Source organism: Lonchura striata, chromosome 6 (genome assembly GCF_046129695.1).
Source record: "Lonchura striata isolate bLonStr1 chromosome 6, bLonStr1.mat, whole genome shotgun sequence".
NCBI classification, from domain to species: Eukaryota; Metazoa; Chordata; class Aves; order Passeriformes; family Estrildidae; genus Lonchura; species Lonchura striata.
Window position 1 is genome coordinate 26,128,810 of NC_134608.1, and position 16,271 is coordinate 26,145,080.

General features: G+C 35.1%; 1 protein-coding gene across 4 annotated transcripts in view; it reads right to left on the reverse strand.

The window, feature by feature from the left end:
* NPAS3 (neuronal PAS domain protein 3) overlaps nt 1-16,271 on the reverse strand; it is a 588,970-nt gene that overhangs the window by 295,292 nt on the left and 277,407 nt on the right. For all 4 annotated transcript variants that reach the window (XM_021542665.3, XM_021542664.3, XM_077784039.1 and 1 more), the window contains one exon: nt 1,104-1,186. In XM_021542665.3, coding sequence (XP_021398340.3) covers nt 1,104-1,186 — 83 coding nt within the window. The remainder of the gene's footprint in view (nt 1-1,103; nt 1,187-16,271) is intronic.

The window sequence follows — 16,271 nt, forward strand, 5'->3', positions numbered from 1 at the left end:
TAACTACAGCAAAAGTATTTGCTTACAGTATCAAAAACTTGACCTAGACCTTTGCCAAGAGTGCACAACTAAGCAAATAATTTAATTCATGATTCTTGTTCTGAAGAGAAATTAATTCTACTAGTTAATGTTTCCCTAAAATTATCTTTGTTGCTTTTCTGCATTTAGTTATGTTATAAAGATGTGAAAATTCTGACATTATATAGTGCTTTTGAATACCACAGCTGAGTTAGTGTAGAGAGATAGATCTCAATAATTTCAAATTAAGTGGAATATTTCTCATGATAATATCCTAATTTACCTCTCAAAAGATAATACACCAGACAATATGTTTGCATTGAGAAGCTGTGTACATTGCTAAATAAGAGCAGTTATTCAGTGCCACACTTAGAAAAGACTGTGTGGGTTTTATTTCCATAGGGCTGGGTTTGCCTTAGTGCAAAGCACATAATATTTTCTTCTTAACTGCTTGTACTCCACATTTGATCACTTCAGTCTAAGAAAGGCTGTAGTAACCCTGGCAAAATAAATCATCCACAAGAATGTTTCCATCAGGTCATTGTTTTTCAGTTGATTCTTCCTGGGATATGATGACTTGTGCCATGTGACGAGCTTTTGACAAATACCAGACCAGTTTTCAGCCTACAGCTAAGGACACCTAAAAGGCATGCTTCTATTCATATTTTAATCTCTGCAGATTGCTCTAAATTTTTGATATATAATTGTGACAACTGGGATATCATGGAGAAAAGCAGTGCTCATAAGCCAAAGTGTGGAAAAAAACCCCAGACCAGAATTGATACATGACAAGACAAATCACCAACACAAAACACTAGCTTGTACACACACTCACACAAATACATAAGGGCATTCTGCAAGCAAACACCTACTGCACAATTCTAAACAACAAAATGTTGTGATTCAGCTAAAATAACACTTGCCTTGCCTCTCATTAACATTCTCCCAATTATGGACTTCAAAAATAGAAGAAATATGAGCATAATCTCATCAATATAAGTGCTGACAACAATACTATTCAAATTATTGGCAGATATATGACTAGGTAGATATTTTGATTTTTCTTGGAAAAGCCATTTTTTTACCTGTAAAATATGACTTCCCAAATGTGATTCAAATACTTCAATGGCAAGGGCACTGGGACTTCTCCTGCGCTGGGCACCTATAACTGAATAAAAAACAGTTATGTTGCAAGGTCTGGCACATTTAGTTCTCATGCATCCTCATAGTTGACATTAATCCCTTAAATGTTTGCATCTTAATACACCGGTGTTAAATTTTGCCTTCTACATAGTATATAAATTTGGTCATTTAGTATGTAATTTAAGACTCAAATTTGTAGGATAAAAAAAGAGATTTTAAAAAACCAATCTATTTAGGTGTCCAACGAATCTGGAAATGCCTTGTTTGTTCAGATACGACTCAATCCCTGTAGGCTTACATTGATGAAAGCATTCACAATTTAGTGAAAAATACTATTGAAAAAGAGGCTACACATATTGGAAATGTTTGGAAATGTAGGGATAAGAACTAAGTATTACTCATGAATTAGGAAGTTTATTCTACTAGTTTATCTGAGAGGTTTATCATGTTATTATTTTAAACTGAAATGAAATAGACACAACATTAAAAAGCCAACATTTGTAAATACATCCAGTATTCAAATTAAAGTTCCCCTCAGTTGTAAAGAAGTATTTTAGTATCCCACATATCCATGTTAGTTGTTAGAATAGGTTCTGAAACATCAGCTTCTAAATTATATAGTTTAAAAGTACAAAGTGAGTAATAAGTAGGTATGTTTCAAAGGCCGCAGTGACTACAAAAAAGGCTGAGAAATCAAAAAACTAATATTCCATTAAAGGAATATTAGGAACATAAAGCCAGAAATTAAGTCTGCATATAACCAAATGTAGCCATCTACTGTGAGCTGAGATTTCTTCTTAGGCTTAGGCTACCTTTCCCACATGATCAGAGAAAGAGCACAGAGAAGATGGCACAGGGCTGCAGGAAGCTCCCTTTGCTGTTTTAGTGAAAAAGTCAGGCATATCCACAGCAGTGAGAAGAGGCAAAGTCCATTCTGCACCCTTCTAAGGTATGTACAAAAGCATTTACATCCCAAGACCCTGATGAGAGACTAATGTCTCTGAAAGCATCACAGCACTAGTCCATCCTTACATATTGCTGTCTTTATAGTGTATGATAAGAAAAATGAAATATCAAGGATCCACTAAAGCAAGCAGAATGAATGACTGCCATTACTGAACAGGCCAATTTAACATGAATGGAAACAAAACACGAAGCAACAATGTCTTAGTTGTCTATGATACTGGCTGCCAAAGGTGATATCAGTAGGAAAAGATAAATGCCAAGTAATGATAGTCATATTGACCTGAAAGTGTAATATCATTTCTTATTGATGTTTCATGTAATTTCCTTGCAGGAAATCCTAAGCTATTTATACTGAGCAAACAGGTGGCTTCATAGCTAATAGATTGAGGCAATAGCTCATTATTACAAATGGAGACTGCTGTAGAGCTGGTATTCAAGGACATAGACCCTAACAGCTTGAAAAAAATTCTTCAAGACTGTATTTCTTAGAAAAACATTATCTCAAGTTGTGAGACTAAACAAAATATATGGCACTGTAAAGATTTTCAGTATTCTGAACATGATTGCTGTCAGCATGGTGCTTTGTACAGTTACTTCATTTATAATCTATCAGAAACAAAAAAGCAAATTCAGTTTTGGCTTGTCAGACATTGCTTCATAGTAGTCTCCATAAGAGCACTGTAAAGACTAAAAAATCCCCCAACCTTTAAACCTGCAACCCCTCCCTGAATTCCCTTAGGTCCTTTCATTCTTCCACCTAGACTGTGTCATGTTTTCCACACGCTGGCCAAACACACCACCATTTGGAATTTACCTTTCAATTAATTTGCTATTTCCTGCCCATATCCTTACGTTACCATCCTCTACCATTTTAAAGTGTATCCATTACATATTCAATCCAATTCTATGATGCCAACTGCAGGGTTTTAGCATTTAAGTATCATAACTTGAATGAAGTGCCTGAAGTCAGTGCAGCCCTCTTTAAAACAGTATCTTGAACCTTAAATGACACTTACAGGTAAGTCATCAGTCTTCACAATGGGGACCCTCAATTCCATACCTCAAAAGAAACCACTTTAAGGTGACTGAGTTAACTAAAAAACAAGAGAAGGTCAGATCTTAGCTTTAATTTTTTTTTTTTAGTTAAATCCTCCATTGATGACTGCATACTTGTGGCTAGTATATAGGTAGACAAATATTTTGTAGTACTTTCATGCCATTCAGTTCACTGACATTTTCATAGCACTAGAGATCTTGGATTTATGTGTCTTGCTCTCAGTCAGGTGATGTGGGGGTTCTTACGGCATTACTAATTTTACAACCACGATAATAAGTTACACAGAAAACAATCTTATTTCTGGCAGACATTCTGCAACTCCTTTTTGAAAAATTAATAAATATTAAATATGTACCTTATTTCATGTATTTCCATAACTATCATTCTTCATATTTTGAGGAATGAGATAAAAATATTGAGAAAATATAGAACAAGGGAAACATAAATTATTTAATCATCTGGATTTATTGTCTTATTATTTCACTTACTTGAACTTTCAAATTTTCTTGGTATCTATTTGCAGCAGAAAAAATATGCTATTTGGGGTATATAAGTGCATACCACATTGACACCTTTCAGAAATATGGCAATCTCACAGTCCAGTCACAGCACAAAACTTTGTATTGAATGAATTGTTGGCATGCCAATAGACTAAAAGAAGACGTAGACTGAAATGTTTGGATTAAAAAGCAGGCCCAATGCTATTTTATTCAAAAATTTCAAAACATAAACTATAAATACTGAACTGGCTTCCATCACACAAGCCACAGCTAGTCATCTAAATCTCTCACCCTGTGGATAGAACCATCAGCAGCCACAGCTCAGCCACTCACAGAAAACTTGAAAAGCAAGAGATTTATTTCACAAAATCTATAAATCAAAGTAGCTCAGCGACCTTCACAGACCTAAAGGTATGGATGCACACCTTTTTTAAAAATGTGGATTCCCTTTTAAATGTAGACTCTACAGAAAAAAGATACTGAATGCATGGAAACAAGTTCCAAACCCAGGTTAATTTTTTCCAAGCTTCTCCTATTTTAGCTGTATGAACAAACATCTCTGAATAGACTTTTTTCACATGTGGTCATATTTTGTATTGCCTACATTTAGTTGACAATCTTTAAGACTTGAATGCACAAATTAATCAAAAAGTTGGTTGAAAAAATATTTGTACTAAATATTGACTTTTAATAGTGACAAGAAGATAGAAAGATTGCTTTCACATGTGCACTTTGTAGTGCTGGAGCAGAAGAATCTGTCTATGAAAATGTTTTATTTTCCATGGCATTGGACTATGACCTTTACTATCCAAACCGACATCTCTATTCCTGGCATGAGATTATTCCATAAAAGAAAAAAGTCTAACTGTTCACTAGTTCCTCTTTAAAATTCCTCTCTCAATGACTAATCTGGCTATGCATGAGGTGAAGGAAGAGCCACCTCCCTTTCAGAGTGTCTTGGGGGCAGTCTAAGCATGCTTAATGCAACCTCAAGAGCATTTGCAATTGTGCACAAAAAAAAATGGGAACCCGTGGAAAAGGAAAATGTAGACTGCTTAACAAAGATTTCTATGATCCTGAAGAGGAAGGATTTCCTCTTAAACACAGCTCTAAGGTGTGTTTAGAGACCAGAGACTGATGTTCACTGTGCCTTTCCACTGGTGAAGACAGAATTCTAATAACGCACAAGGAGTATTCTTAGATCACAAGGAACAGAAGAGCAGCATATGAGCACAATTATCAGTTTCCCTTAAAAAACTCCTGGGAGACTTTGCATGATATCCCTCAACATAAACTGCTTTTGTGGAAAGTTTTGGAAAATTCAAACAAAGAGCTTTAAAATTCTGCTGTTTTAATAATAATTTAAAAACTAAACTCAACTTTAAAATTCATTTTCCTTAACCTTTATTTACTCCTAAAAGCTTTTCCTCAGTTAGCCTCAAAGTCCTTATATTTTTTATTTAATTTTGTTGATTTTTCTAAGAAGAATGTTTTGTACACTTGGAAGGAGAGGTGGACTTAGGGCCACCGCACTACAACCTTTTAGGCAATCTGCTGTCTGAAAAATTATAAAGAAACAGAGCTCATCTTGAAGATCTCTAATTATGACTGCCAATAGAGTCAGACTTTAATTAGCAAAGCCCAAGCAGATCTACATAAATATGAAAGTTTATAAATACCCCACCAAAAAAAAAGAAAATTATCAGCTTTATTCACAAAATATCTAACCATATCAGGTTAATTGCACAGCAGCTTCACATAGAGTTGGCTAGTATTTTTCCCCATAGGTAATAACAATATACATGATGGTGTCAGATGAGAGAGCATAAGAAGCAGAGTGGCCTGAGGATTGTATGTGCAAAGCAGTTCACAGCATGAGTGTGGCTATAATATTTTAAATATTCTTTCCCAGAATATAACTTTTTTTGTTGTTTCAGAGTAGAAAGAAAGATATATAGAAATAACAATACAATTTCTCATATATTTGCCTTGTTGTAAAGTAGATTCTAGATGAAAATGTATCTTTTGTGATTTCTATTAATAACTCCAAATGTTCGTGAAAGAAAATTGAGGTGAATTTGGCAATCAAAGTGGTTTTACAGGAAGAGATGCAATGTCATCTTGAAATATTGGGGCTTTCTGATGACACATAATGAGCAATTTGGAAATTTTTAAAAGCTGTGTTTTAGAAAAGACAGAGAAACTGACTGCAGGGCTAAACTGAAAAACAGAGGATTCAGTCTCAGGGAAGGATGAAGTGTAATCAACATTGCACTCCAGTATTTCTGCATGTTAACATTCACAGAAGCTTTTTTTCTTTTTTTTCAATAATTACTTTACTTCCTGTTTAATACCTTTTGATGAATATTTTTTCTCATTGATTGTCCCTTGCTATCCCCTTTAAGATGGATTCTAAGTTTTGAGAGAAATCTCCAGCAAGAGAGAACCCCTCTGCCTAGAAGTTGAGGACATCTAGTATACAAGATGTATATTCAAATCCTGATCTAAAGTGAGATAAGAGATGAACAGCGTGATGTAAGCAGAGGTGCTGCCCTCTGATTTGGAAAGGGTATCCAAAGAAATTAAATTATGTTACCTCACTGTAAGCCATAATATGATCCAAAATGTAGGTCTCTTATCCACCTTCACAGATGGGAAGAAGAAATAAATCTTAGATGGAGCTGCAACATATGTGGAAAGGTATTTTAACTAGGTTTAGTAAAGCTATGGGAATCATTAATACTGTGCCATTACCAAAGAAGTATCACAGCAATAAAGTATCAGAACAAATTTGTCACAAAGGACTACATGTAAGATGTATAATGCAATATATGATTATCAACTTTCAAAGCTTAACAACAGCACTTCAAATATATTTTTTTGTGTACAAGAATGCCTCATATTCTAGATATCTATCTTCTGGTCACTGGTAAAGAGCATGAATTCATTACTGAGGAATCCATGGCTGAGAAAGTAAAGCAAAACTTTCCATGGAGTAACCTACTAGTTGCCAAGAATGTACTGGTTAATTAATGAAAGTATTATGTAACACAATTACAGGTGTGCTTTATTATTCTCAGCAGTTTATCTCTGAAAAAGCTCCAGAAGTTAAAAGAATTTTTAGCAAAACTTGCTTTTCAAATTCAAATTTTAAACTTCTTTTTAATAGCTTTTTTAGTTTCAATAACTTAAATTGATCAAATTGAAATGTTGTCAAAAAGCAGAAGTTATTATATTAATTGAAAATTGTTAATTGAACTGGAATAATTGGATTTGAAGACATAATATGTTTTTCCCTTGAGAAACAGTCAAAATTAATGGAAAAAAGAAACAACATAAGTGACTGTCATAGTGTAAGTTTTCATCTGTTTTAGGAGCCTGCTCCTTTTCCAATTACCTTCATTTGGTTTATAGGTCTGCTCCTTCCCAAGAATTTGTTCTTTAGGGGGTGGGGGTAGGGTGGGTGGGAGGAGGAGACAAGGTTTCTTAAGCCCTAAATATCACTTTTTTTTATCCTTTCTTCTGAACTTAAAATTAGAAACCCCAACAATGAAATAAGTATATTTTGTGTTCTCTCCTTGATAATTAGCACTGTTTCTTAATTAGCACATGTACACTTAAAAGTTTACTTCAGAGATTTTTTGTTTTCTGTTCACTGTAAAGGATGAAATCTTTGCTGTGAAAGAATTTCCAGTCATCTAAGCAAAGAGAGTTCTCCATCTGTGGCTGGGCGGGAGCACTGGCCTTTCTCCCACACTGTAGTAGTTACTATAGGAACTATTGTGCCACCTTCAAAAGGGCTACAGACAGGGTGATTAAAATTCTTCATGGGAGAACCCCCACTCTTCTCCTTGACAATGAAATTCTTCAGGGAGAGGGCTAAGCCTCCAGTTCAAGAATGGCAGCACCTGAGGGAGAGATGTGGCAGACAGAATCACCCCTGCTTTAAATTGAAGCACAGGGCAAAAAATACAAGGGCCCATACTCCTGCATTCATTTTGTTCCCCTCCCATAAAATTCAGGAACACTGGCAAGAACTAGTGAGAAACAGAGAAGAAACAAATAACCATACACTCTCCAATGTGTCAAGGACAACGCAGAAAGTAAAAAAACAAATACTTTCAATTCAAATCAATAGCAGGAGAAGAAAAATAATTAAAGTGAGATAGGAGCTTCCCAGGAAATCCACCTGCTGTAAATAGATCAGAAAAAAGTCTACAGAAGTATGTAAAATAAAGAGATAAAGGAGAGAAAGATGGGTGAGGCAAGGGAGAGGGGCACACAAAAGTGGGGTGAATCAAGGGCTTAAAAACCTAGGAATTTATCAGTCCATTAGATAAATGTCCACTCCAAGAGATTGGTTCTACCAGCAGAAAAAATGCATGAACATTACAATTGCATGAAGAAATGAGTGATGAGTCTGGATTACTTATTCAGATATCACAGTAAGACCCTTACTGGAATAATAGTTCTTATTTTTAAACTAGTATCAAAATTCCTCTGAAAAGAAAACTGCTGCCACCCTTTACAGCTCCAATGCTACAGAAATGGCTAGTGTCACTGGTTCTGTTCTCAGGAGGAGGACAGGGTATTAACATCAAGTCAGAACCGTGTTATATAGTGTCAGACTATACTTGCTGGTAAAACTAAGAGGCCTACATCTGTTGTCTTGGTTTTTTTTTTCCAGTCTGATCCCAAAGGTTCATGTTATGACATTTGTAACATCTGCTACAAATGCGGAGGTAAGTCAGGCACAACCTTATTACTTCCAATCTAACGCTCCATCCATCCACAGGGCTTTCATATGCCACTAGCATGTCAAAGCGACCAAAAACTGTTCTATCTACATGAAGTAAGGTCTAATATATTTCTGAAAGTCAAGAAGAAATCCTGCTTTGTTATGTTTCCCCTTCTTTTGTTGTCTTAAATTTTGGCAATGTTATTTCAGAATATTCTGTGAACAAAACAGCGAGCTGCTCCTTCTTAGAGCCAATACAATTGCCTTTTTATGCCTTAGACAGTGGTGTGTTGAAAATTGGCAAGCTGTAATTCACATCCTTCCCTGTCTTCACTAACACTGAAACATATCCAGATTCCCTTACCAGACCCTTCTATACTGAGGTCTGCTTCCTTGCATAGTCCCCCTTTCCTGCCATACTTCTCCCATGATTTGGTGCACTCACTGCATTATTTTAATGACAAACTTAACTTTTTTCAGTGCTCAGTGGAAAAATGCAACACCTGACAGACAAAAAATTACTTATTTCAACTGTGGTAACAAAAAAGTAAATGAATAAGGAAAACAATAAGATGTTTTAAAACTAGCATTCTTTCTATTAGCTTCTATCTAGTTCTTTCTATGAACTTTTATTCTATCAATGAACTTCTATTGCTATATGCACAGTCTTTGAAGATTCCAACATTCCACTGTTAATGGGCTAGGGCACTGTATGCTGTGAGGACTATGCTATCCCTGCCAAGTGTCTGCACAGGAAGCCAACCACTTGCTATAGGGCTAAAACCACCCACTAAAGCAATTCCTTGAGAAATACATATAGCCTCTTCTGACAGCAAGTGGATCATAATTTTAGAAACAAACAGCTTTAGATGTTGGTGAACTAGGTAATATGTTTCACACTCAGTATCATACACTAAAAATAAGACAAATTTCACATTTGATAGAAGTAATTTAAATTCATTACAGGGGCTGCAGGGTAGCAAGTGAGAAGGAAAACCCAGATCCTGATGACATAAGCCATTGTAGGTCCTGATCACCTGCACTTCTGCCATACTCACTTTTTTCTGTCCTACAGACTAAGTAAAAGAACCTCCCATACACATACCCAGCTAAGAAAAACACTGAAAAAAACCCAGATCTCTTTATGTTAAATGAACACTAAAATTTGAAAGTATATAAAAAATATTGCTATTGGCAAATGCAGGGACCACATCCACTGCTGGAATAGCATATCCAGCTATGATATAACTAGACAATTACTTACTAATGCATCATTATTCTACCAAAGCAAGTGACATACTGAAATGAATCCAACTGTTTAAAACTGTTTCTGGTTCTTAGGTGACTTGAGAGCTTTACTACTTCTATACACTTGGCTTTATGACTGTCACATTTTTTTTTTTTCCTTTTTGTGATGTAGTCAGAAAAGATTTAATGAAAATTTGTAAGTTAAATGAGACTGCATACAAACCTGAAATCCATCCACAATTTCAGGGAAGAAATCTTTATCAGCTGCCAAAACTGAACCGTGTAATTAACTGAGGATTCTGGTAAGAACCAACTATGCCACTAGTAAATTATGTTTACTTGTTTTCTAGCTGTCTGTTCATAAGAGAGTCTGTAAGAAAATGCAACTATAGAGAATTTGGTGATTTCAAAAAATAACTGAAGAAATTTAAGCAGATTACCATCTGTAGTAGAATCACAAGAAGTTTTTAAAATCGATTGCAAAAAGTTCTCCATTTCTCACTAGAAATTTTCATCAAGAACTCTTATAAGAGCTAAAATAGCATTTCAGAATTGCTGAGGATTGAAAAATGACCATGCATAAACTGCAATGGAAACCCCCAAGTCCTAATGAAGCAGTCCTCAGAGGAAGTAGTATGACACTTTAGAATACTGGTTAAGTCATGACAACTGGAAGGTGGAACTGCTTCTTTTCAAAAGCACTGCTGCTTGTTAAAAAAAAAAAAAAATTGATCCAAAGCCCCTGTGGGAAAGATTTTCCAGCACTTCCAGCACTTTGGACTGTATTCTTAATGCATATGTATAGAAGTGCACTACTACTTGTAATAATCTCTTTCAGCAGGTTTTAAGGAAACAGAATCTCTTGGAAATCCCAATGACTAGTAAGAAGAATAGTTAAATCTTTACTGGAAATATGATGCAGTCTTTAAGTTTTTGCCAAGGTTAAAAGAATTCATGCCGTTCATGACAAATGAGCTTGAAATAAATTAGAAATAAGTTAACATGTTAACATTATCAGCTCCAGCACAAGGTGTTTCCCCCTTCATTTGCTGAAGGATCTTTTAAATAGTCATGTGAGAAAAGTCCAGTTTCCTTTGCCTATGAAGAGTGCCTAACAGGGAAATATAAGAGATGTTTAATCACAAGACAAAATAGTAATAAAAGTGAGAGCTTAGTAGTGAGAAAACAGGAAGCAAATTCTACAGCCAGGGATATGTGTGTAGACACAGCATTCACTTAATCAGAGTTGCATTCATTAGCATCAGGAATTAATTTAGCCCAAGATTCTTTCTGCAGTGAGAGAAAACATTTCTTTTATTTGATTGTATCATAGCTAAGATTCACACTTGTTACCTTAAAAAGTCATGCCTGTCTGACTATAAGCGGAAAAGCAAGGCATTCAGCATTCAAAATATCTCTTGAGCACCTTAAACCTAAAAGTTCAGGGCGTTATTGTAGCCAGATATTTGAGTATTCGTTAGCAAATGAACTTAAAGGCATCAGAATTCATTCCCCACACAGTACTTGAATTAGACATGGACACAGATGGTTACCTTGACTTTGGGAGCAGTTTTATTTTGCAAGATAACACTGTCTTTAAACCAGCTCTTTTGCACTTTCTATTAGCACTGATAAACATAATTTTTTTCTTAAGAATTTTACAATTATACTGATAATGTATTACATTTGGTTAGCCCAATAATTACTTTTTATTATACATACACAGCCTAATATAATACAAGAATTATATTTTGAGGTTCACATTGTCTCATTCATCAGAATTTATATTATACCTAATATAATACAAGTATTATGCATTTTCTATAAAGATAGATAGAAATTTCCTTGATATAATAATTCAGCAATCTGTGAGCTGAGATTTTGCTGAAATAATGTCCTTTAAATTCTGCGTGTATTTTACTGCTTTTCAATATCACCTTTTAATTCTTAAACATATTTCTTGTGTTTAGTCCCTCTAAACAACTAGATTTACACAACTATGTAATTTGTAAATCAAGCTCATTAATTTAATGGACAAGATTATTTTTCTTGAAGTATGATATGATATTATATGATTGATGTGATATGATATGATATGATATGATACTTAAACTAAAATATGAAAGAATGAATACTGCTCAAACTCAACAGAGAACACACTTCTTTTTCAGTCACTTACAACTTTTATACATCCTGCAGAGAAAATCATGAGTAATGCCTGATAGTGTTTATCTACTATTCTGGTTTATTTTAGCAACCTCCTGAAAGGCAGTTTGAATCCTGACATTTTTTTTTCAAATATGATAGCTTAAGGGTGTTTTGGATTATTTTAAATTGCCTGCTTTAAATCAAACATCATCTTATTTTGTTAATAATACCTGAAAATCTGAGGAATTTGCTTGTAGAAAAATATTCCACTCTACAATGTGGTAGGACAAGTCAGAAATGCGGCAAGTTTTCTGCGCATACTAACAAATAAGTCTTTCAATGCCAAGGCTTTGCCTTACAAATGCAATATTATTGAAAGGTATACTCTACTTCTCTCTACAAATAAGATGGAGAAAAATAACTATTGAGTGAAACTGCCCCAAATTTTTCAAAAGTATCACTGAAAAATTCTGTTTCAAACTTTTCTGAGAATAATTCTGTCATAATATTGAGTCTATCTTCTACAGGAAAGGAAGAATCTGAGGAATGAAGAGGCACCTTTATGGCTGGAAGAGGAAAAGACACACTGCTGCAACAGCTCATGGACAAATGGCTTCTGAAGAGAAAGGCTTATTTTGGTGAAGAAAAGTTATGACTAAAAGGAAAAGTGAATGGCAAAAATAGACTGAAAATCAAAACACTTGTAATAAAGAAAATAATATTTTGAAGAATATTAACTGAAACTAAGGATTAGGGATAATCAAAACATTATTTTAAAGCTGTGTCTTGCTTATATTCACCGGTTAGTTGACACTTACTATGACCGCTGGATTACCTCTAACCAGAGCTAAGCAGGCAAGAGGGACTCAGCTGCTGTGGTTGCACACACAACACAGGTGTTGCTAAACCATTTGTTTTGTGAAGTTCAAATACTCTTTTGATCTACTGGCACATAATACTTCGAGCTGAGCTATATCTCTATAGTCAAATGAAGGCAAATGTGGACTAGCTGTAAATGGGTTAATGTGGCCACTGATTAGGTCTAACTGTGCTAAAAAGGTATGAAACTCTCCCAAGAAGAAAGACAGAGTAATTTTTTCATCTCTGTTTTACCATAGCTGGGGTGCTTCAAATCCCTAAACTAGCATTTGCTGCTGTGTAAACATACTGTGTCTAAAGAAGATTTTTAAAATTAATCTCTAATTAACTTGTTAATAGTTAATGAACAAGAGCCCATTTACAAAAATAAAAAAAAATCTTAGAAAGGTCTGAGCACCTTTTTCCATCTCATATTTTCCACTTTTATGCTACCTCAACTCATCTTTTCACACTTTTTTTTTCTTCCCTTAATTTTCCTGTTTCACAGCAGCTTACTTGAATTGGCACTTTCAACCACACACATTTCTTATGGGAAAGAAGTTCATTATGATCAGAGGACCCAAAGCTGTGTTGTGGGAGATGAAATGGATCACTTTCTTAGGCATCTGAATCTCCAGAAGGCAATGTAACTGTGAATGAAAATACTGAAGTAGATACTTATAAAGTTGAAATAGCTGAACAATTTGAGTTTACTCACTAAACACAAACCCCCAAACCCTTGGATACTATTCCAAAGAGCCTTATCTGAGAGGGAATTAAAAAAAAAAATAAACTCAGCCCAGAGAAACTACAATTCACTCCACCAAAGATTTAAGAACTTATCATCAAAGAGGAGGTAACTACTTGCCTGTTTGTTAATGATACTGGAGCTCCAAAGTGTTGCAACCTACCCTTATTTTCAGGTTAACCACCTAAAAGTGATAATTTCTCTGCACTGGGAAAGCAATATTTAAACTCTTCCTCAAATAGTGCTTACTGCAAAGGAAAGTGAATTTATACTAGTCCATGTACAATCAGAGAACAATAAATCAAGTGTCACAATACAATTCACAATATCAGCTTTTAAATTCTATTTCCTAAGAATCCATATTATTAGTGCAGGATATGCATAACAATTAATGAAAACATATTTCCTATGAATTTTTAAATTTGGTTATTATGTTTTATAGTATCATGTTGATAATAATGGTTTGGACTCAACATAGAGGTGTATTTTTGTCCATTGGTAAACACTGGACAAATTTTTCCAGAAAGTCCACAATAATTTACTTTTATCAATCGAAAAATAGACCCAGACATTTTTATGGTGTACAAGCTTCACACACTTATGACAAAATGTTGTCTTACAAGTTCCAGCTCTCTTCACAGTGTTATACTGAATCCAGAAACCAGGCGTAGCACTAGCTTGAGGACAAAACCACCCACCAGTTCTTCCAAAGAAACCTAGAATGGTTTGGGTTGGAATGGATCATCAAAGATAATTTAGTTCAAATCCCCTGCTATGGGCAGGACCTGCTAGGGGCAGGATCACCCCTCCATAGGTCAGGCTGTGCAAAGTCTGTCCAACTTCGAACACTTCCTGTTATGGATTTATGCTCCCTTGCACTTCAACAGGTTCCACCTTAGGATCCCACAAAAAGTCCACGTAAAGGTTTACAATTCCTTTTTTAATTAGTTCTCAGGTTACAGCTTGAGCTTAGCACTACTAATGCTGAGACTGTTCTGAGAGAAGAATACAGTTAACCAAACTCATTCTATGACAATGCTGTCACCACAGGCCCTGGTAAAAAAAAGCTTCCCCTGTCTTTTTTATAAACTCCTTTATTGAAAGGCTGCAATAAGATCTACCAGAGCTTTTTCTTCTTCTTCAAGCTGAGCCACTTCAAATTCGTCAGTCTTTTTTTCACAGGATAATTTTCATGGCCCAATCTAACAGGTCAATGTCTTTTTTGTTCTGGGGACAAAACAGACAGAGCTGGATGCAAAACTCCAGGTGGGGTCTCAAGAGAGCCAGGACAGATTAGGAAAATAACCTCTTGATCTACTGGCCATGCTCCTTTTGATGCAGACCAGGATATGATGGGTTTTCTGGGCTGCAAGTGCACGTTGCCGATTTATACCAAATCTCTCATCCACCACAATCCCTAAAACTTTGCAAGCTTCTTTCCAACCCATTCCTCCAGTATGTACTGACACTGGGAACTTTTATAGCCCAGGTGCAGGACCTTGCGTTTGGCTTTGCTGAACTTCACAAGGTTCACATTGTCCCCTTCATCAGTATTTATTTATTCTTATTTCTTCTTCTGGAATCACATGAATGATGGGAAGTGGCATCAGAGCACCACTTCAAGTAACACTGCAGAGGCAAGATGCTTAATTTGGACATTCGTGTCTGTAATTATCAACAGACAAGAGACCAAATACCAGCACTCGTAGTCATACACTTTGGCATCTGTTAACTACCCAGTCTGAAACTACTTGCTTACTCATTTCATGCCAGCTGTCTGGCATCAAGGCTTTTTTTCAATTCCTGAAAAAATTTGAACTGATTTATTTTCTGAATTTTTTCCTTCAGTGTCCAGAATTTAAATTATTTAGCTTTATGAGTTTTAAGTATGAAACATAAAAGGACCAGATGACTTAATACTATACATTTTTTCTAATCACTCCCAAAAAGTAAATAAATATTTAAAAACAATTTTCTGAAAACTGTGACTGATGTGGACCTTTAACCATGCCCACAGTATGTCCTACCTCAATCCAAAAAATATTGTTTAATTTTGGATTTAAGCATGCTGGTAAACTAACCCAAATATTTCAAATACTGAGGCAAGTAATGAGGATATTTTAAATAGTGTGCAGAGTAGGTGCCTATTCAAGTTCAAGTAAAAACTCTAAATCTCTTCTTTCTCTGAATTGCTCAGCCAATAAAGGATGTTCTTAGAAGAGAAATAGGATATAGGCTTTTTTAGCATTTGAAGTACTTTTGCTCCCAAATCATTTTATAAAGGAGCTATTCAATGAAAGTAAGTTTTGATTCTATGTTTCATATTGCAGTACTGCACATAATTGTGTGTTCAATAACTTGTCATAATACAAAATTACCAAAACTAATAAATGATTCATAGTTCTAAAAATATCCTGTTATAGATTAAATTTAGCGGAGAGAATAAGCTTTATTTGCATTTAAAGTTAGAACAATGTTGATGGTATTTGATGTTTCCTAACATGTAGAAATTTCTTGTTCCATTCTTTGTCAAATAATAATCCTCTTAGTCAATAAAAAGAGGGCTGCCATGTCAGTTTAAAACTTGAGACACAAAACTCCCCTTGGTATCACTTCCCAGAGTGATTCCAAAATTAAAATGCACTAAGTCAGATATACCCAGCCACATAATAGCATAGATGTAAAGGTCTACATAAACAGAGGAAGACCCTGGAAACATCCCCCAAAGCCTTCTGTCCACCCTATTCTGCAGGCATGATTGACTGTGTCATGTTTATTGTTAGCCCATCTGGACAACAGGTGCAGTACATAATGGCCACAGTGTACTTGACTATTGACTAGTGAATA